Genomic DNA, 18609 nt, shown 5'->3' with positions numbered 1-18609 from the left:
CACAGGCAGTCTATACAGTCTGTACTTTGGGGCAGTTTGTTTATAAAGTAGGATGGATCAATACACACACACACACACACACACACACACACACACACACACACACACACACACACACACACACACACACACACACACACACACACACACACACACACACACACACACACACACACACACACACACACACACACTATCCCCCTCACATACTCCACCCCCTCTTCCTCCCACTGGGTATTCTCCTCTCCTACACTAATGATGCTGAACGACTCTGCTTTCATTTCTCCAGCTGACGGGTCCTCTCCATCAACAGGTTGGCCAGGTTATTCCAACCCATTTTAATTGGCCCAGGCAAACATTACTCAGGTGGCTGTGTGTGTGTGTGTGTGTGTGTGTGTGTGTGTGTGTGTGTGTGTGTGTGTGTGTGTGTGTGTGTGTGTGTGTGTGTGTGTGTGTGTGTGTGTGTGTGTGTGTGTGTGTGTGTGTGTGTGTGTGTGTGTGTGTGTGTGTGTGTGTGTGTGTGTGTGTGTGTGTGTGTGTGTGTGTGTGCATCGGTGTGCGCCATGACTGCCCGTGTTTGTGTGTGCTTTTGTGTATCGCACAGCTGACAGGCCAGGCTCCTCTGTTTAATCTCCAGGAGAGATGGAGAGACCAGGGGAGATTTATACTTCATCTACACCTGCTTACTGCTGTAGTCACAGCCTGTGGGAGGTAGAATCAATGCAAACTTCACCCTGCCCTCCGCATCTCCGTCTGGAAACAGGAAGACCTGTCAATTAGTTTACCGAGCTGCAGACTCTGAGTGCCTCCAATTTGTGGTGTAGGCTCTTTCTGCTACACCTATTTACTATTGGTATCAATGTCGTCGAATGGTTGGCACCGTAGGCCCATCCTGGTCTGAAACAACTGACCAATCATGGCACAGTTGTCACAAACCATTCAGATGGGGTGGGTTAGTGGTTACTATAGCATCAGACATAATCTTCTTCCCACAGTGGCTGTGTGTCAATCGATCGTGGTGAGAGTGGGAGGGGGTGGATGGATGGACAGAGGGGTTCGATAGCACAGTCTGCAGCCTGTAATCTCGTTGGAGATATTGTAAGATCTGACGGGACTGGGGGGGGGGGGGGGGGGGAGATGCTCTGTGCTTGTCTCACCCTCCCATAGTGGCTAATTAGATGATGCCAGTTAGACTGACTCATCTGTATGTGCATGCTACATGATTATAGCCTTTTATAATCATGTTTGGTTACTGTGTGTATCTGAGTGGGTGTGTGTGTGGGATGTGTGTGCCTGCATGTGTGCATCTGTCTTTTGTGCATGTGTGGATGTGTGTGTATACAGTATGTTTTCATGGGTGCATCTGCCTTTTGTTGTTTTGCATTCAGTTGCAGGTTTCAAGGAGCACACACCGCACCGCCATGTTGATGTTAAGATGGCTTTAAGTCAATTAGTTTAGAATATCATGAGGAGTAGGAACTGAAAAACAAGAATAAAGGGGGGGCAATTAAAATCAGCGCGCATTAAAGCCTCCTGCATCAAAATATTAATTAGGGTGCGGGGGATGTAAATGAGAAAGCCATCTCTCCCTCTCTCTCTCTCTCTCTCTCTCTCTCTCTCTCTCTCTCTCTCTCTCTCTCTCTCTCTCTCTCTCTCTCCTACTATATTATCCATTTATATCCACAACCATGGTATACTGTATACAGTATCTCTCCTTATTCTCGGTGTAGACCTACTTTCTATGTGGAGTTTTGACTGGAACACTTTTTTATTTAACTTACTTAGTTTATGTTCTGTTAATTCCCTTGATATACAATATAGGCTTTTGCCCTTTGAAACAACACTGATAAAACAGCTCACCGTTCCTATTCACAGCATTTTGGATCCCTCCCTACCCATTAACACAGCCAAAGTATTTTCTGTTACTGTGGTGACCACCACACAGTAAGTTTCAACAGTAAGGCCCCTGACTAATAGGCCCCGCACACACATTCTCCCTCCTCAACCAATTATAATCCTCCTTCTTCACACTCCACCACTAGTGTGTCTGTGCATACAGGTTATTCATTGGTCGCCTGCTCAGGTATCTAAGGGATCCATTGGTAACAAACAAAATAAATATAGGCCTAAAATATTGTAATGAAACAGCAGGGATCAGGTCTCGAACCCTCGACCTTCGAGCCCGAGGTCCGGAGCGCTATCGACTGTGCCGCAAAAGCCTGCTCGTCCGGCAGAGTCGATTTCCGCGCGTATAAACCCAGGGTCGTTACAATGTATATATTTTTGGGGGCTTGCCTGTTTTGCATGTTATTTTGGCATTAACACGTGTCACACATCCATTTGCATTTGGTACCTTTGGTCGAGTGTTGGCGCCAAATCACGAAACCCCTGTTTCTCCACCGTGTAAATTGAGGCCGTGTCTTTGCAGATGTAAGTTGTAACGGCAGCTGTTATCTCCTTCCATCTTTGTGATTCTTTGCCATATGCTGTGCCGTGGGCAAAAGCCTCTTGCAACGTCTGAGTCGGTGGTTTGTGTTGAGCACTAGACTGTACTTTTTTGGGGTCTCATCCGTAGACTCTCTCCGTACTGTTTCACATGATTCTTGCGTCGGTGGTAAGAGAGGTTTGAGCCTGTTGTCGGGACCCGGCCTGCGGGCATATTTTGCAGAGGACGGTTTTCTGGTCCGTGTGTCACGTTCACTCTCCTCCATGTTTGTTTGTGTTGCAAATGTCCTTTCACATGGCACGTGTGGAAGAGCGCAAAGCGTCATCCAATTGCCGAAAAATATTGCCGTAAAGAGTGGGATTTGCAACACCACGAAATAAACGATAGAGCATAATATGAAGCGATAGACGTTTTTCTATCGTCACACGATCTATATCGTCATATCGCCCAGCCCTAATGAGAGGTAATTCATTTTTGTAGATTGTCTGCAGGTAAGTTGTCAACAGGTATTATTGCCTTGAAGCGTTCTGAAGTACATTCCTACTTATGGCATTTTCTATGCTGATAAATGGTTTGAATCAGCATTCAGCTGGACGTTAGAGCAGGTCACCAGCCGGTGTGTGTCTGCTCTGTGTGGCTGTACATTGAGAGGCAGAATTTACACACACTGTCTCCCACTCTCTCCCTGCCTCATCCTCTCCCAGCTCTCTGCTACAGCCGGTTGGGACTCGACTGGACATCGGTGCTACATCACTGTCAGACACACACACACAAACACAAACACACACGCACACATACACAGACAAACACATAAACACACACGTCTTCACATTCAACAGGGTCAGCTCCCCGCAGGCTTATGGATTAGATGATGTGCATCAGTAAACCGCTCCTATCGCAGCAGCTTTGTCTCCATGGCAATCATGTCATTTTTATGTTTGATTCAAACAGAGGCTCTATTGCTGTTGCCTATATACTGCTGATCATTTCACAGTTTACTTACAGTGACCAGAGAATGTGTGATGTTTACCATTAGGGAGTTAGAGAGGTTTGAGAGTTAATTGGCCTCAAGGGATCTAGGTTGGTGTGGGTGGAATGCGCTCTTGGGGAGGTTCCGTGAGATTGAAGTGGGTAGGAAACTATTTTGAAAGCACCAATAACAATTTCAGGTAATACAGTGTGTTTTGACAAAAGTGTCACTTTTTTTTTACATCACCAATCTCTCTGACTTATTCCTAGTAGACTGAAACAAGGTAAGGTGAGCCAGACATTTCTCTTACAGCCCGTGTTTGTTTTGACCACAGTAGGTGGTTTCAGCAGGATGTGTAGGTGGTTGTTTCTCCCGAGAGGACCAAACTCACTGGGCTCCAGACAGCTACTCTGCCTGTGAACTGTAGACAACAACAAAAAAATCTTGTTGTATTAGAAATATCCAAGGGGTAGCTGGCAAACCCGAGAACACAAAGGTCTGACGGTTCACACTTGCGAAGGACATGACATGAAAGGGAAGAGTACACACTTGATGGGAATTCGTGAAATGAAGGATATAACATTGCAACAATTACCCCCATGAGGAAAAGGTACATTCGGGAAGGTTTAGCTGTCATCAGCTCGAATAGGTCAAATTCATTTTGGCCACTCGTCCTGTATTGATTTTCCTTGACGCTACTGTCAGTTGTTTGTCCGAGGTTAAACTGTGACATTGATATTCCATACTGATAGTTAAATAAAAAAAGGTTAAATAAAAATCAAATACTGCTGAAAACTCCACTCTGATTGATAGCCTTTGGTATTTCTTACATTCCTCCTCCTTACCGTTCTCTTTGCTGTTAAGAACCCCCCCCCCCCCCCCCCCCCACCTCGCAGTCCTCGAACATGTTCATAACACATTTTACCCTCCCTGTCTTTTCTCCAATATGCCCTCATCCTTCTCCTCTAAACCCCCCCCCCTTACACTCATTGCAGTTCCATGCTACACAGACACCTCTAAGTACATTCAACAAAGATTCCTGAACACTGACATGTTGAGGCTAAATCTGTACCCCAGCTTCCACTCACTGGACCTGAAGCTCCATGGACACATGCGTGGACGAGGCTAGCGTTACCTTGGTGATGGTAATTGGACACCCACAATCAGTAATACAAGAGTGGTGTAATGAATATGATATACCAGAGTCTCTATCTATTAAAATCACCTTGTTATGTTACCGGGCTATTTCTCTCACGGTTTCTGGTATAAGTTTGAGAGTTTAATTGAACAAGATGGCTGAACAAATTAGCAGTGTAGATCTTTTTTTGTTGTCTATGGTTATTCTTCTTTCGCCAATGGTAATTACCGATGGTCCTCGCTGAAGGGTGGCCAATGTTCCATACGGTATATACAGTAAGTCTGGGTTCTCCAACAGTCCCTTCAACATTGTCCCTGAGAGGGTTAAGTTATTTATATAATATAATAATAATATATGCCATTTAGCAGACGCTTTTATCCAAAGCGACTTACAGTCATGTGTGCATACATTCTACGTATGGGTGGTCCCGGGGATCAAACCCACTACCCTGGCGTTACAAGCGCCATGCTCTACCAACTGAGCTACAGAAGGACTTGAATACAATTTCAATATTGTCAATGCAGAGAGGTGACCAAATCATCCATTTTGTTTCTTTAACTTGAATGAACAGAACAGTTCATGTATTGATTGGCCCTATGGGGTCAGAGGTTACGCAGAGGGAATGTTGTTCTGTCATGCCGTTTGTCTCAATGGTTAACACGATTTCAGTCTGATGGAATTTGTTGCCGTGTGCTCTGTGTGTGTACTTGTGTGTTGGGTGTGCGCACGTGTGTGTGCGCGTGCATGCGTTTGCATATGCGCGAGTGTGTTACTGTGTGTGTGTGTGTGTGTGTGTGTGTGTGTGTGTGTGTGTGTGTGTGTGTGTGTGTGTGTGTGTGTGTGTGTGTGTGTGTGTGTGTGTGTGTGTGTGTGTGTGTGTGTGTGTGTGTGTGTGTGTGTGTCTGAGTGAGTGATTGATTGATCATGTGTATCCAGGCTCTCTAGTATAACCAACCGGACCCTGTTGCCTAGCCAGCTTTGATAAATGAACATCCACCAGCCAATGTCTCACAAATAGGTTTCTATGCACTCCATACACACAATACACATAAACACACATACAATCTCTCCAACTCATTTCCAACATAGAATATATACTCATGAACACACACGCACATGCTTGTACACACATCCACATGCTGAAAAACACATACACACACTCTCTCTCTCTCACACACACACCACCTTCTCTCTCTCTCTCTCTCACACACACCACCTTCTCTCTCTCTCTCTCTCTCACTCACTCACTCACTCACTCTCACTCACACACACACACACACACACACACACACACACACACACACACACACACACACACACACACACACACACACACACACACACACACACACACACACACACACACACACACACACACACACACACACACACACACACACACACACACACACACACACAATACATGTTATGAATGACTCTACTGTGACAAGCTCCTGTACAGGCGCTCCTGAGTTGCTAGGGGGAAGGAATTAGATTCATTCATATTTGTTTAAATTCATGTTAAAGTAATTATGGTGGCGTAGCAATTGCTCTTTTTTTAATCAATTTGGAATATGGGAGCATATCAAACCAGTTTATTACAGTTTATTACAGGATCAGTTTATTACAGCATTTCAAATGGTTATCTTCTAATTAATTGGTATGAATTTAAACACATATGTGATTACATTTCAGTTTGGCGAGCAGCTGCTATTACAAAATCATTTCTACTGTCAAGGTTAGATTATAGATTCCTCACTTAAGCTTTGATGCTTAATGGTCGGTATTACCTGAATGTGGAACCCTCCAGGTGAAGGGCCTCTGAAATAAATAAAGTTTATGTTTGGGCCACGCCACGGGACCCTGGGAGTAATGTGTGATGGATTGATCTGTTACCTCTCTCACCTGAGTCCATCAATCATCTATGCTTAGTTGCTGCTGTTTTCAATAGGAGTTTTCCACACTCCACTGCTCCCCGACGTTCACTGTCCCTGGGATTGGTAATGAGGAGTATTAGCTATCGCTTTTTTGCTCTGTGTCCTCTGAAACATCATTTGTCATCAATCTGCCACTGTACAGTCAAGTGCTCACTATGCATGGTGAGAGTCCTTCACAAACAGAAATGGAGAATATGCTCCTTGAGAGTCTTTATTTGGTGGCAATGGACGTCGCAACGAGATCTTTTATCTTCATAGCGTGTATGAAACTACTGAACAAAAATATAAGAGTTACAGTTCATATAAGGAAATCAGTCAATTTAAATAAATTCATTAGGCCCTAATATATGGATTTCCCATGACTTGGCAGTGTCTCTAGCTGGAGGGTAGCAGTGCCCAAGTATGCATGCTTATCTCAACTCTGAATCCGCTATGTGCTTAGCTATAGCTGGACGGTAGCAGTGCCCTCTCATTCTCAATGTAAGGTGAATCCCTGTCAGGGTAAACCCAGCTGAAGTGGGCTGAGATGTGTGTTAGATGGGAGGTGACTAGCTGCGTGGTTGGTGCGTAGGGGTGTGTGTTAGATGGGAGGTGACTAGCTGCGCGGTTGGTGCGTAGGGGTGTGTGTTAGATGGGAGGTGACTAGCTGCGTGGTTGGTGGGTAGGGATGTGTGTTAGATGGGAGGTAAGTAGCTGCGTGGTTGGTGCGTAGGGGTGTGTGTTAGATGGGAGGTGACTAGCTGCGTGGTTGGTGGGTAGGGATGTGTGTTAGATGGGAGGTGACTAGCTGCGTGGTTGGTTGGTGGGTGGGTGCATGTTTTAGATGGGATGCGACTGACCGTGGCAGTGGAGAGACAACACACTGAGAGCCCTGTCACTGACCCCTGCAACCACACATCAGACTTAAAGGTTTGGAGCAAAGTGGCCGTGTGAAGAATTATAAGTGAGAAAGGCACTGCAGTCCTCCAAGGGATAAAATCGAGTAAATAGCCTGGTGACACTATCTATCTACTAAAACTGACCCTAGCTCTAACGCTAAACTTAACCCTAGCCCTAACCTTTACCCTTATTCTAACCCTACTAACCTTAGAAAGCAGTTGCTTAGCAACATATAGTTTGTTGATAGTATGAGCATCTACAGATGGAAAATCTGGACTATCCAAGTGACCAACAGCCCTAATATATGACATGAGGCTGATAGTGTGTATATGACGTCAATCACTCAGCCATGTCACCTATGAACCCTCATCCCTGCACCCTCCGCCTTCTCCGCTTACCTTATCAGATGACCTCAATGTGGTAGGGTGAAAGGTCAACAATGTGAGAGGCTTTCTGGGTAATCTGAAAAGCACATATTGTAGGCTACTATTACATGTATGCTATGATTATTTAGATAAAAAATACATCTGAGGCAGAAATATTTGAGGGCAGAGGAAAGCTGAGTTGGGGTTTGCAGGGAGGAGGCTTGCGTGACGATAAGAGAGTTTGACGTCTGTCTCCGCCACCCAAACCACATCAGACAAGCCAAACCCTGGTGTCTTAGCCGCCCACTGCATTGCACAGTCTGGCCAAATTCAAATGACTCGGGTTAGAGAAACTATCGCTCCCCTTCTCGCCTCCTGTGTTCTGTTGCCTCTGCTTCATGAATGTTTTGTCGCCTCAAGATACGATTATACATTTGCGTATCTGCCGAGCCACACAATAACTGCTCATAAGAATCGCACCACTTTCGTGCGCCAGGTTGCTGTGTTGATGTGTTGTTGCATCAGATAGACAGAGTATCTGTGTTGATCTCTGTTTACGGGTGAACATGAATGGGCACATCATATTTTTCAGCCTAATCGGTTACTCTACCTATAGTTCTGTTTTCAAGCCCTACAGTGCATGTAATGGCCATTCCTGCGGTATATGTTGGCCTAGTTTCTACTCTTGTTATTTCTCCATTTTCAGGCTTCCAGTTGGTGTGTTTCTCCTGCAACTCTTTTGCTCAGTAACACAATGAGGACACTGATTCCTCTGTTCACAGCTCTTTCCATTACAGCCAGCCACCGATCGCATATTTCTTCATATGAGGAGAAAAAGACCATCCAATCTTGCTCTTAAGGGCTGTGGGATTGAATAAAAGCCTCTGAACATTGCTTATTAAGGTTGTGAGGGGAATTTAATAACCTCAAATGAAGTGCATCTACAACCAGCCATTGGAGCATAGGGATCACAGATCCTGCACTGAATGCAATTAGGAACGCAGCAGGCTCGACTGTTAATGTTCGTCTTGGAGGTAGATGCCTTTCATCTAGCCGAGACAATGTCATAGCATAATTCAAGATTAAAGATGCAGATGTGAAAGCTGTAGTTTGTTCCACTGTAGTTTGGCATTTCAAGGCTTTGCTTAACTTTGCGGTCTTGGTACTTCTGTCTGCTTTATGTCTCTGAGCCTCAACTCTAGTCATTCTAATTTCACCCAGAACAAGAATGCAGTGTGATGTCTGGCACCGCAAGTCCCTATACCCCATGGTTCTGACTGTTCTGTGTGTTTTGCAGGTGGTCTGAGGGGAGCCTCCATCGTGGATTCTCTGGACACGCTGTATATAATGGGATTAATGGATGAATACAACGACGCAAAGGAGTGGGTAGAGACCAGCCTGGACCTGAACTCGGTAAGATCAAATTCACTCATTGGATATTATCTCTGCCATTCATGTTGGAGGACCAGTTGTCTACCACAAACACTCTTAGTAGTGGTCTTAATGCTTCGGTTGATTTTAGTGCTTCGGTTGTCCCCTGATTGATCAATTTTTCAATCCCTCCTATCTTGTTGGAGTAATAATCAACTACCCCAACACTAGAAGTAGGCTGTCTGACTTGGCACTTAAAGTTATCATCAGTGGTCTTAGTGTGCCGGGTTGATTTTAAGCCGTTTGGCCACTTACTGACCCAAAGTCCTGTCCAGGGGGTGGGGCAGTTTGCCAGCGCTATATAGGGCATTCCAGATGGAATAAAGGATGTCTTGTGTGGCCAACCCTGAACAACTGATCCATTCTAACCACTCTTTGTTACTGTGCCATGGGATTATTTTAACTCTCCCAGAACTCTGTGTGCTGTGGGATTGGATGAATTAAAGAGGGCGGGAGTAAGAGAGAATGTATGTGGAAGTATGGAGAGAGAGAGAGAGAGAGGAGCGAGAGAGGAGCGAGAGATAGAGAGAGGAGGTCATTGGCCTCCCCGTTGAGTAATTCCATGATAATATACTTCTTCTTGGAGTCGGGAACAGAGAGGTCTGCCAGTTTGGACATTATGTGGAAACTGAGTGAGTGAGAGTGATGGTGCCAGCCAGCAAGGTAAGTGTGCCCTGCTGCTAACGGACTAGTTATAGGCCCTCCATTCCACTCTGTTTCCACACTTTCTGTAAGTCCCTCATTGGGAGACTTAATTTTGTCCAAAGGCAATTTGGTTTCGTCATTAATCAAATATCATCTTTCTGAGATCTACTGGCTAAGAGATGTCTTTAATGTGTTAAGGTGATACATTGTCCGAGGTCAGCGTTTTCTATGGTCTATTCATTGATCTGGCTATTCCCTATAGCACGTCGGCTTTGTCCCTCTTGGGAAGTTATCCTGAAATCTACTCAAACCTCCTGAGTGACGGGTTTGACGTGCTCTTAGTAGTTGCCGTGAACTTAGATGTCAATAGATGTTGACATGCAAAGAACGGTGAGTACAGTTTTTGTACAGAGCATGTATACCATTTTAGACACCCAAAGCAAGCCATGTCTCGCTCCTTTCTCACTCTCCTTTCTAACTCTCTTCTCCCTCCCTTTATCCTTCTGTTTTTCTTCCTTTCTTCTCCCTCCTTCTCCCGCTCGCTCACACATAGAGTTTTTCAGTCTTTCTCTCTGGCAGCAGTTGGGCAATATGAAGATGACTATCGATGTGGGTGTGCAGCAGTAGCTCCTGGTCTTGGCAGAGAGAGCCAGGGCAAGAGACACTTAGTAACGGCAGCCCATGACAAACAGCAACCTCGTCAGCATCATAAAGACACCCAGGGAGGATTTACACTCCCGGCCGTACTTTGTCACTGGGCTAGCGAGGTCAATCTGTCACCATTCTCCAACTCCTCCGATCAATTGTCCCAGAGGGTCTCCTCGTCTGAGGGGACGGATATCTGTCCTGTTTTGGACGCCAGGCCATTTTAGGTCAAAGTCACCACACTTTGGGAACTGGGGCAGGGATCTAATTGATGAATAGGGATTGTTCCTTGGATCCGTTTTTAGGCTCAGCAATTTAGTTTTACAAAGTGGCAAAAGAGAATGTTAAAATTACATATTTTCCCCACACGTTAACGCTACAGCACCTTATGCACCTAAGGGGAATTAAACGACTAACAATGCAGTCATTCATGCTCTAACCAAGTGGTTCTCAATCGGTTTTGGCTGGGGACCCAAATTTGACAATGACAATTGAGTAATGTTGTATTGCAGCTGCCTTCTTGGGCAGACTTCACTTGCAAGACTCTGTCTCAACGGGCTACTATTATGGTATTAAAGAAAGTCATTACACAGACATATTAACTGAGAAAACATTTACCAATTGAAGAGAATAAGCCATTTAAAATTAGGCCACCAATTCAAGAGTGGGGAGTAATAAATGATCAGACTCGGAACATGACCTCAAAAGCAGAACCAATAATGTTCATGAAAAGTAACACATACCAGTGTTTCAAATAGAAAAGCAACAATCATAAGCATTTCTTAATCAGCAATTACCATGTGAATAGTTTCACAACATTGAAAAGTGTTTTAAGGTGTACGTTTTTGACCAGTTCAATAAAATGTCAAATGAATGTCAGAATGAATTAACAACAATAATTGACATATTGAACAATAACTCATCAACACAGATCGGTTGTGCTGAACGGTAGCATGATTTTGACTGCAAGACAGACGAGAGCAGGATACTCTCCCATTACGCTGCACCAGGACTGTGACAGTGTCATTTCCGGGAGCTCAGTCCACGATCAAATCCACGATCAAATGACAGCTGATCCTCTTCGTTGCTTGGCAACGTGATGTTTCCCATCTCCACTTGATAGGGGTCCCCGTATCCAGTCATCTTGTCTCCTGTTCTCCTCCGGGAAGTAGTCACAAAACTTCCCCTGCAGCTTGACAAGATGCTATTAAACGGTGTGTCGCCGTGTGCTTTGTTGATCGGATTCTGAATCTTGAAATCAGCTTTGGGAAACATGTTCATCCCTCTCGTTAGAAACATGATTTGCCCAAACGGCAAGCTTCATCTTGAATGCTTCCACTTCGTCCCCCTGTACAAATCGATTGTGCCTCCTCCCTTGCATTGATACATTGAGAGAATTCAGATCAAACCCCTTTACACCTGGAAAGCCAGCGAACCGCTGCATGATAAAGCACCTAATGGTGCTCCCTCCCCATATCCCTGCAGAAGGCCAGAAACACCTGCTTCTCCTAGAACTCTTTTTGATATAGTTGACACGCTTGATCACATCCTGAAGAGTGGCGTGGAGCTCAGGCACCATGTCCTTTATGTTGCCAATGCCTCCCTGTGTATTACGCAGTGGTTCCACGTCGCACTCGGTGCCATCTCAAGGATCTGCTTAACAATAACGAAGTGCTTTCCCGAAATGGCACCCATCCCAGGCCAGTCCCACGGAGCCCAGGTACATATTCATTGTGTTAAAGACAGCCTCAGCAGTGGTGGTGGTGGGCGAATCCGCACTAAAAAGGAGCTGCTCCTCAAAATTATTATCCCATCCCATTCAAAAGTATGGTTAGCCACATCAGTGGATTCATCTAGCTGCAGTGCGTAATGGCCATTTGCACTGATGCGTTCTGATGTCTGTACTGAATTCTCCTCTTCTTGGTGTCATTGGATAGGGATGTGGTTTTAAGTTGTTTGGCAGCAAACTCTCCCAATATTTCAGCTCACATATCAATCACAGCAGGGGTATGAGATCCTCTGCGCTGGTGTGGGATTGTTTTGTACTTAGCAATGTGCTGGGCCACAAGGTATGATGCGCAAAGTGCCTTTTCTTGTACCGTGCATACGTTCTTCAATGAATATTGTGAGGCCTCCAGATATTGACATTTTTCATTTTTTTTAAAGTCAGCCGTCTTATCTTTGTGTCTTGGATGCTTGGTGTCCAGATCCCTTTTCATTTTGGAGGGGTTTCGTGCTCTCATTAGCTAACAGCTCGTTGCATAGGACGCACTGCGGTCCACACTCACCCTGCCTGTCTTATATGAAAATTAAAGTTTATTTGTCACATGAATGCAACAGGTGTAGACCTTACAGGGAAATGCTTACTTATAGGCTCTAACCAATAATGCAAAAAAATGTATTAGGTGAACAATAGGTAGGTAAAGAAATAAAACAACAGTGAAAAGACAGGCTATATACAGTAGCGAGGCTACAAAGATATGGTTAAAGTGACTATGCATATATGATGAACAGAGAGTAGCAGCAGCATAAAAAGAATAATGGGGGGGGGGGGCACACGATGAAAATAGTCCGGGTAGCCATTTGATTACCTGTTCAGGAGTCTTATGGCTTGGGGGTAAAAACTGTTGAGAAGCCTTTTTGTCCTAGACTTAGCACTCCGGTATCGCTTGCCATGCGGTAGTAGAGAGAACAGTCTATGACTGGGGTGGCTGGGGTCTTTGACAATTTTTAGGGCCTTCCTCTGACACAGCCTGGTATAGAGGTCCTGGATGGCAGGCAGCTTAGCCCCAGTGATGTACTGGGCCATACGCACTACGCTCTGTAGTGCCTTGAGATCAGAGGCCGAGCAGTTGTCGTACCAGGCAGTGATGCAACCATGGTGCAGCTGTAGAACCTTTTGAGGATCTCAGGACCCATGCCAAATCTTTTTAGTTTCCTGAGGGGGAATAAGCTTTGTCGTGCCCTCTTCATGACTTTCTTGGTGTGTTTCGACCATTCTAGTTTGTTGTTGATGTGGACACCAAGGAACTTGAAGCTCTCAACCTGCTCCACTACAGCCCCGTCGATGAGAATGGGGACGTGCTCGGTCCTTCTTTTCCTGTAGTCCACAATAATCTCCTCAGTCTTGGTTACGTTGAGGGATAGGTTGCTATTCTGGCGCCACCCGGCCAGGTCTCTGACTTCCTCCATATAGGCTGTCTCGTTTTATCTGTGATCAGGTCTACCACTGTTGTGTCGTCTGCAAACTCAATGATGGTGTTGGAGTCGTGCCTGACCATGCAGTCATAGGTGAACAGGGAGTACAGGAGGGGACTGAGCATGCACCCCTGGGGATTCTCACGTAAGTGTTCGTTTTGTCCAGGTGGAAAAAGGCAGTGTGGAGTGCAATAGAGATTGCATCATCTGTGGATCTGTTTGGGCGGTATGCAAATTGGAGTGGGTCTAGGGTTTCTGGGATAATGGTGTTGATGTGAGCCATTACCAACCTTTCAAAGCACTTCATGGCTACAGACGTGAGTGCTATGGGTCTGTAGTCATTTTGGCAGGTTACCTTTGTGTTCCTGGGCACAGGGACTATGGTGGTCTGCTTGAAACATGTTGGTATTACAGACTTAATCAGGGACGTGTTGAAAATGTCAGTAAAGACACCTGCCACTTGGTCAGCACATGCCCGGACCACAAGTCCTGGTAATCCGTCTGGCCCCGCAGCCTTGTGTATGTTGACCTATTTAAAGGTCTTACTCACGTTGGCTACAGAGAGCGTGATCATGCAGTTGCCTGGAACAGCTGATGCTCTCATGCATGCCTCAGTGTTGCTTGCCTCGAAGCGAGCATAGAAGTGATTTAGCTCGTCTGGTCGGCTCGTGTCCCTTGCGGCTGTGCTCTCCTTTGTAGTCTGTAATAGTTTGCAAGTCCTGCCACATAAGACGAGCGTCTGAGCCGGTGTAGTATGATTTAATCTTAGCCCTGTTTTGACGCTTTGCCTGTTTGACGGTTCGTCGCAGGATTTCTTGTAAGCTTTACCCTTAAGCTCAGTGCGAATGTTGCCTGTAATCCATGGCTTCTGGTTGGGGTATGTACTGTGGGGACGACATCCTCAATGCACTTATTGATGAAGCCAGTGACTGATGTGATGTATTCCTCAATGCCATTGGAAGAATCCCGGAACATGTTCCAGTCTGTGATAGCAAAACAGTCCTGTAGTTTAGCATCTGCTTCATCTGACCACTTTTTTTATAGACGAATCACGGGTGCTTCCTGCTTTAATTTTTGCTTGTAAGCAGGAGTCAGGAGGATAGAGTTGTGGTCAGATTTACTAAATGGAGTGCGAGTGAGAGCTTTGTACGCGTCTCTGTGTGTGGAGTACAGGTGATCTAGAATTTTTTTCCCTCTGGTTGCACATTTAATATGTTGATGGAAATTTGGTAGAACTGATTTATGTTTCCCTGCATTAATCTCTCTGGGATATGTGGGAAGCCAGGGAAAATGCAGAGTGCCAAATTCAAATAAATTACTATAAAAATCAAACTTTCATTAAATCACACATGCAAGATAGCAAATTAAAGCTACACTTGTTGTGAATCCTGCCAACATGTCAGATTTCAAAAAAGCTTTTCGGCGAAAGCAAACGATGCTATTATCTGAGGATAGCACCTCCGTAAACAAAGAGAGAAACCATATTTCAACCCTGCAGGCGCGACACAAAATGCAGAAATAAAAATATAATTTATGCCTTACCTTTGATGAGCTTCTTTTGTTGGCACTCCAATATGTCCCATAAACATCACAAATTGTCCTTTTGTTAGATTAATTCCGTCGATATATATCCAAAATGTCAATTTTGTCATGTATTGTATTGTCATGTCTTGTCCCTGTGCTTTCTCTTCTCTTCGTTTCCCCCTGCTGGTCGTATTAGGTTTCTTTCTCTCTCTTTATCCCTCTCTCTCTCTATCGTTCCGTTCCTGCTTCCAGCTGTTCCTCATTCTCCTAACGACCTCGTTTACTCTTTCACACCTGTCCCCTATTTTGCCCTCTGATTAAGTCTCTATTTCTCTCTCTGTTTCTGCTTCTGTCCTTGTCGGATTCTTGTTTGCGTTACCTTTGTTCCGTCCTGTTGTATTCTGCCTCGTCATCAGATACTGCGTGTGAGCAGGTGTCTCTATCCGCTACGGCCCGCGCCTACCCGAAGGGACCTGCAGTCTGTTGCCGCTAGCCCTGCAACTCTCCTCAACAACTAGAAGGGGGACTCTCCTGTTAAACTAGAGGATTTGTGTTTTCCCTGTTTGGACTTCCCCTGTAATGATTGAGGATTTATGTTTTCCCTGTTTGGACATTAAAAGACTCTGTTTCTGTTATATCGCTTTTGGGTCCTCACTCACCTGCATAACAAATGTATTTGGCGCGTTTGATCCAGAAAAACACCGGTTCCAACTTGCGCAACGTGACTACAAAATATCTCAAAAGTCACCTGTAAACTTTGCTAAAACATTTTAAACTGCTTTTGTAATACAACATTAGGTATTTTATTACGTAAATAATGGATAAAATTGAATTCGGGATGATCTGTGTTCAATACAGGAGGAAAACAAACTGTAGCTAGCTTTCTGGTCACGCGCCTCTAACAGTCCACTTCAAGAGACCCTCGTTCAAGATGGCCGTACTTCTTCATTACACAAAGGAATAACCTCAACCAATTTGTAAAAACTGTTGACATCCAGTGGAACATTTTTTGATGTTCCCCGTTGGTAGGATATTCGTGATCGTACCTCGTCTAGTTTATTGTCCAGTTGGTGAGTAGTATTGACGGTAACGGCAGCTTTCCCACTCGCCTTTTTCGGTTCCTGACCTGGCATCCGGCTCTTTGTCCTCTTTACCTGCGTTGCTTCCTCTTGCAAATAATGTGAATGTCGGCCCTGCCGGGTGTTTGGTGGATGTCTTGTGCGTCTTGTTTGTTTTAGAAAAAATCTTTGTCTAATCCGAGGTGAGTGATCGCTGTCCTGATATCCAGAAGCTCTTTTTTTTGCCATAAGATACATTTGCAGAAACATAATGCCAAAATAAGTTTCAAATAATGCAAAAAAAACACATAATAGCACAATTGGTTGGGCGCCCATTAAAACTGCTGCCATTTCTTCCGCCTCCATTTTTAAAACCATATTTGATGAAGTCGGATCATATTTTCTCTTCTTGACCAGGACCCGGTTGTCTGCCTTGTTGTTGACATTGGACGCAGCAATAGATGAAGAGGGCGCTGCACGTTTTAAAAACTTAAATGACAGTTAACTATCTATGACCTGTGTTATCTGATTTGACGTCTCACACTGAAAATAAAACAGTGTTGCAGAATAAAAATGTTATTGGATCTGTGTGTGTGTCAAGAAATCTGTAATTTCATTGGATCAGTGTGTGGGGGGGGTGGGGGGGTGTTAATTGTATTGATCAGTGAGTGTGTGCAGCGCAAAAACCCTCTGAGTCGGAACATCTAGCCATTTCACCACTGCGGATGCGGGACATGTGTCAAGTCAGCATCAATAAGCGATGCGACGGTATCCATTCAAACTAAAAGTTTCAGTGTGGCGGATACCTTTTCGTAATAATTTCCACCAATATCCAGCAACTTCGCACAGCCATAGAAGAGCAGTGGGACAACATTCCACAAGTCACAATCAACAGCCTGATCAACTCTACTGTATGAGTTGTGCTGCATGAGGCAAAAGGTGGTCACACCAGATACTGACTGGTTTTCTGATCCACGCCCCTACCTTTTTTTTAAAAGGTATCTGTGACCAACAGATGCATATCTGTATTCCCAGTCATGTGAAATCCATAGATTATAGCCTAAGGAATGTATTTCAATTGACTGATTTCCTTATATGAACTAACTCAGTAACATCTTTGAAATTGTTACATGTTGCTTTTGTATTTTTGTTCGGTGTAGATGGTTCCTTGGTTTTCAGATTGATCCACTAAAGAGCTTTGAGTGAGCTTTGTGAGTGACAGAAACAACAGAAGCCATGTTGATTTTCTCCACAGAGTCTAGTGAAGAATACACAGCTACACTTAATACTGTGGGAAATGGAGAGGTGTGAGGGCAGACTCAAAGTTAAGTGTATTTGTCCTTGTGCTGCTGAGTAAATTAATTAAGGTGGTAGAATGTCTCTCTCCTCTGCTACCTAAACAAAAACAAACTCCCCAAAATCCTGATGAAAATCCTGACGATTTCCTATGAAGACGCAATACTCTGATCAAACACTTTACTCCAGTGACTCAACCAATTAGAAAGACGAGCAACTTCCTCCATCTAATGTTAACTTTGCAAAATTCCACAGGCTGTTTATCGGTTTCGAACATGAAATTAATAGTTGGAGGTGTCAGTGTTGATTAGTGTTCTGGGGGTTCGGTGGTCCCTGGCTGCCATAGATAGTGATTTAGATCCTTCTCTTATAGCCCCATATTCGTTTTCAAGGGGTCGTTTTCTTCGGGTTTCGAGTCCCCTGGTTAGTCTAGTGAATGCTGTGGGTAAAAAGGGGGGATAAATAGTGTTTTACTCGTGCAGGTCTCCAGTCTCAGTCTCTCATCATGGTTGGCTAATAGAAAGTGATTAATGAACTCTTTATCCCCTATTGACAGATCCATCCCCTATTACCCCTGCTTCGAGGCTCTCGCCTTTCAATCCTTCTCTTTTGCCTTTCTCAGCTCTCCGTTTCTCCATCATAGTCATTCCAACATCTCTCGGATTTCGTCTCTCAGAGGAGAAGTTGCAGTGAGGTTTGATTGTGTTTCAAAGAGAACAGGCCACTGTGATCTATCCAGACAGAGCGCTGTCTCTTGTGGCTTCAGCTCATCGGGTTTTCAATCTCTTAGATATTCAGAAGGGCAAACAGGGTAACTGTGCATGTGATCACAGACAAGCTATATCCTTATTGTCACGTCCTGGTCAAGGTATTTTGTGTTTTCATTTATTTGGTCATGCCAGGGTGTGGCATGGGGTTTTTGTATGTGGTGTGTTGGTATTGGGATTGTAGCTTAGTGGGGTGTTCTAGTTAAGTCAATGGCTGTCTGAAGTGGTTCTCAGAGGCAGGTGTTTATCGTTGTCTCTGATTGGGAACCATATTTAGGCAGCCATATTCTTTGTGTGTTTCGTTGGTGAT

The 18609-nt window shown here is 44.6% G+C and overlaps 1 protein-coding gene across 2 annotated transcripts in view; it reads left to right on the top strand.

Moving 5' to 3' along the window:
- The window catches only part of LOC123997612 (mannosyl-oligosaccharide 1,2-alpha-mannosidase IC-like), a 118170-nt gene that overhangs the window by 20786 nt on the left and 78775 nt on the right, over positions 1–18609 (top strand). For both annotated transcript variants that reach the window (XM_046302018.1, XM_046302017.1), the window contains exon 2: positions 9033–9148. In XM_046302018.1, the coding sequence (XP_046157974.1) occupies positions 9033–9148 (116 nt within the window). The remainder of the gene's footprint in view (positions 1–9032; positions 9149–18609) is intronic.

The sequence above is a fragment of the Oncorhynchus gorbuscha genome, linkage group LG15 (genome assembly GCF_021184085.1).
Source record: "Oncorhynchus gorbuscha isolate QuinsamMale2020 ecotype Even-year linkage group LG15, OgorEven_v1.0, whole genome shotgun sequence".
NCBI classification, from domain to species: Eukaryota; Metazoa; Chordata; class Actinopteri; order Salmoniformes; family Salmonidae; genus Oncorhynchus; species Oncorhynchus gorbuscha.
The sequence above is the reverse complement of the archived record's forward strand: the minus strand, read 5'-3'. Positions and strand labels throughout refer to the sequence as shown.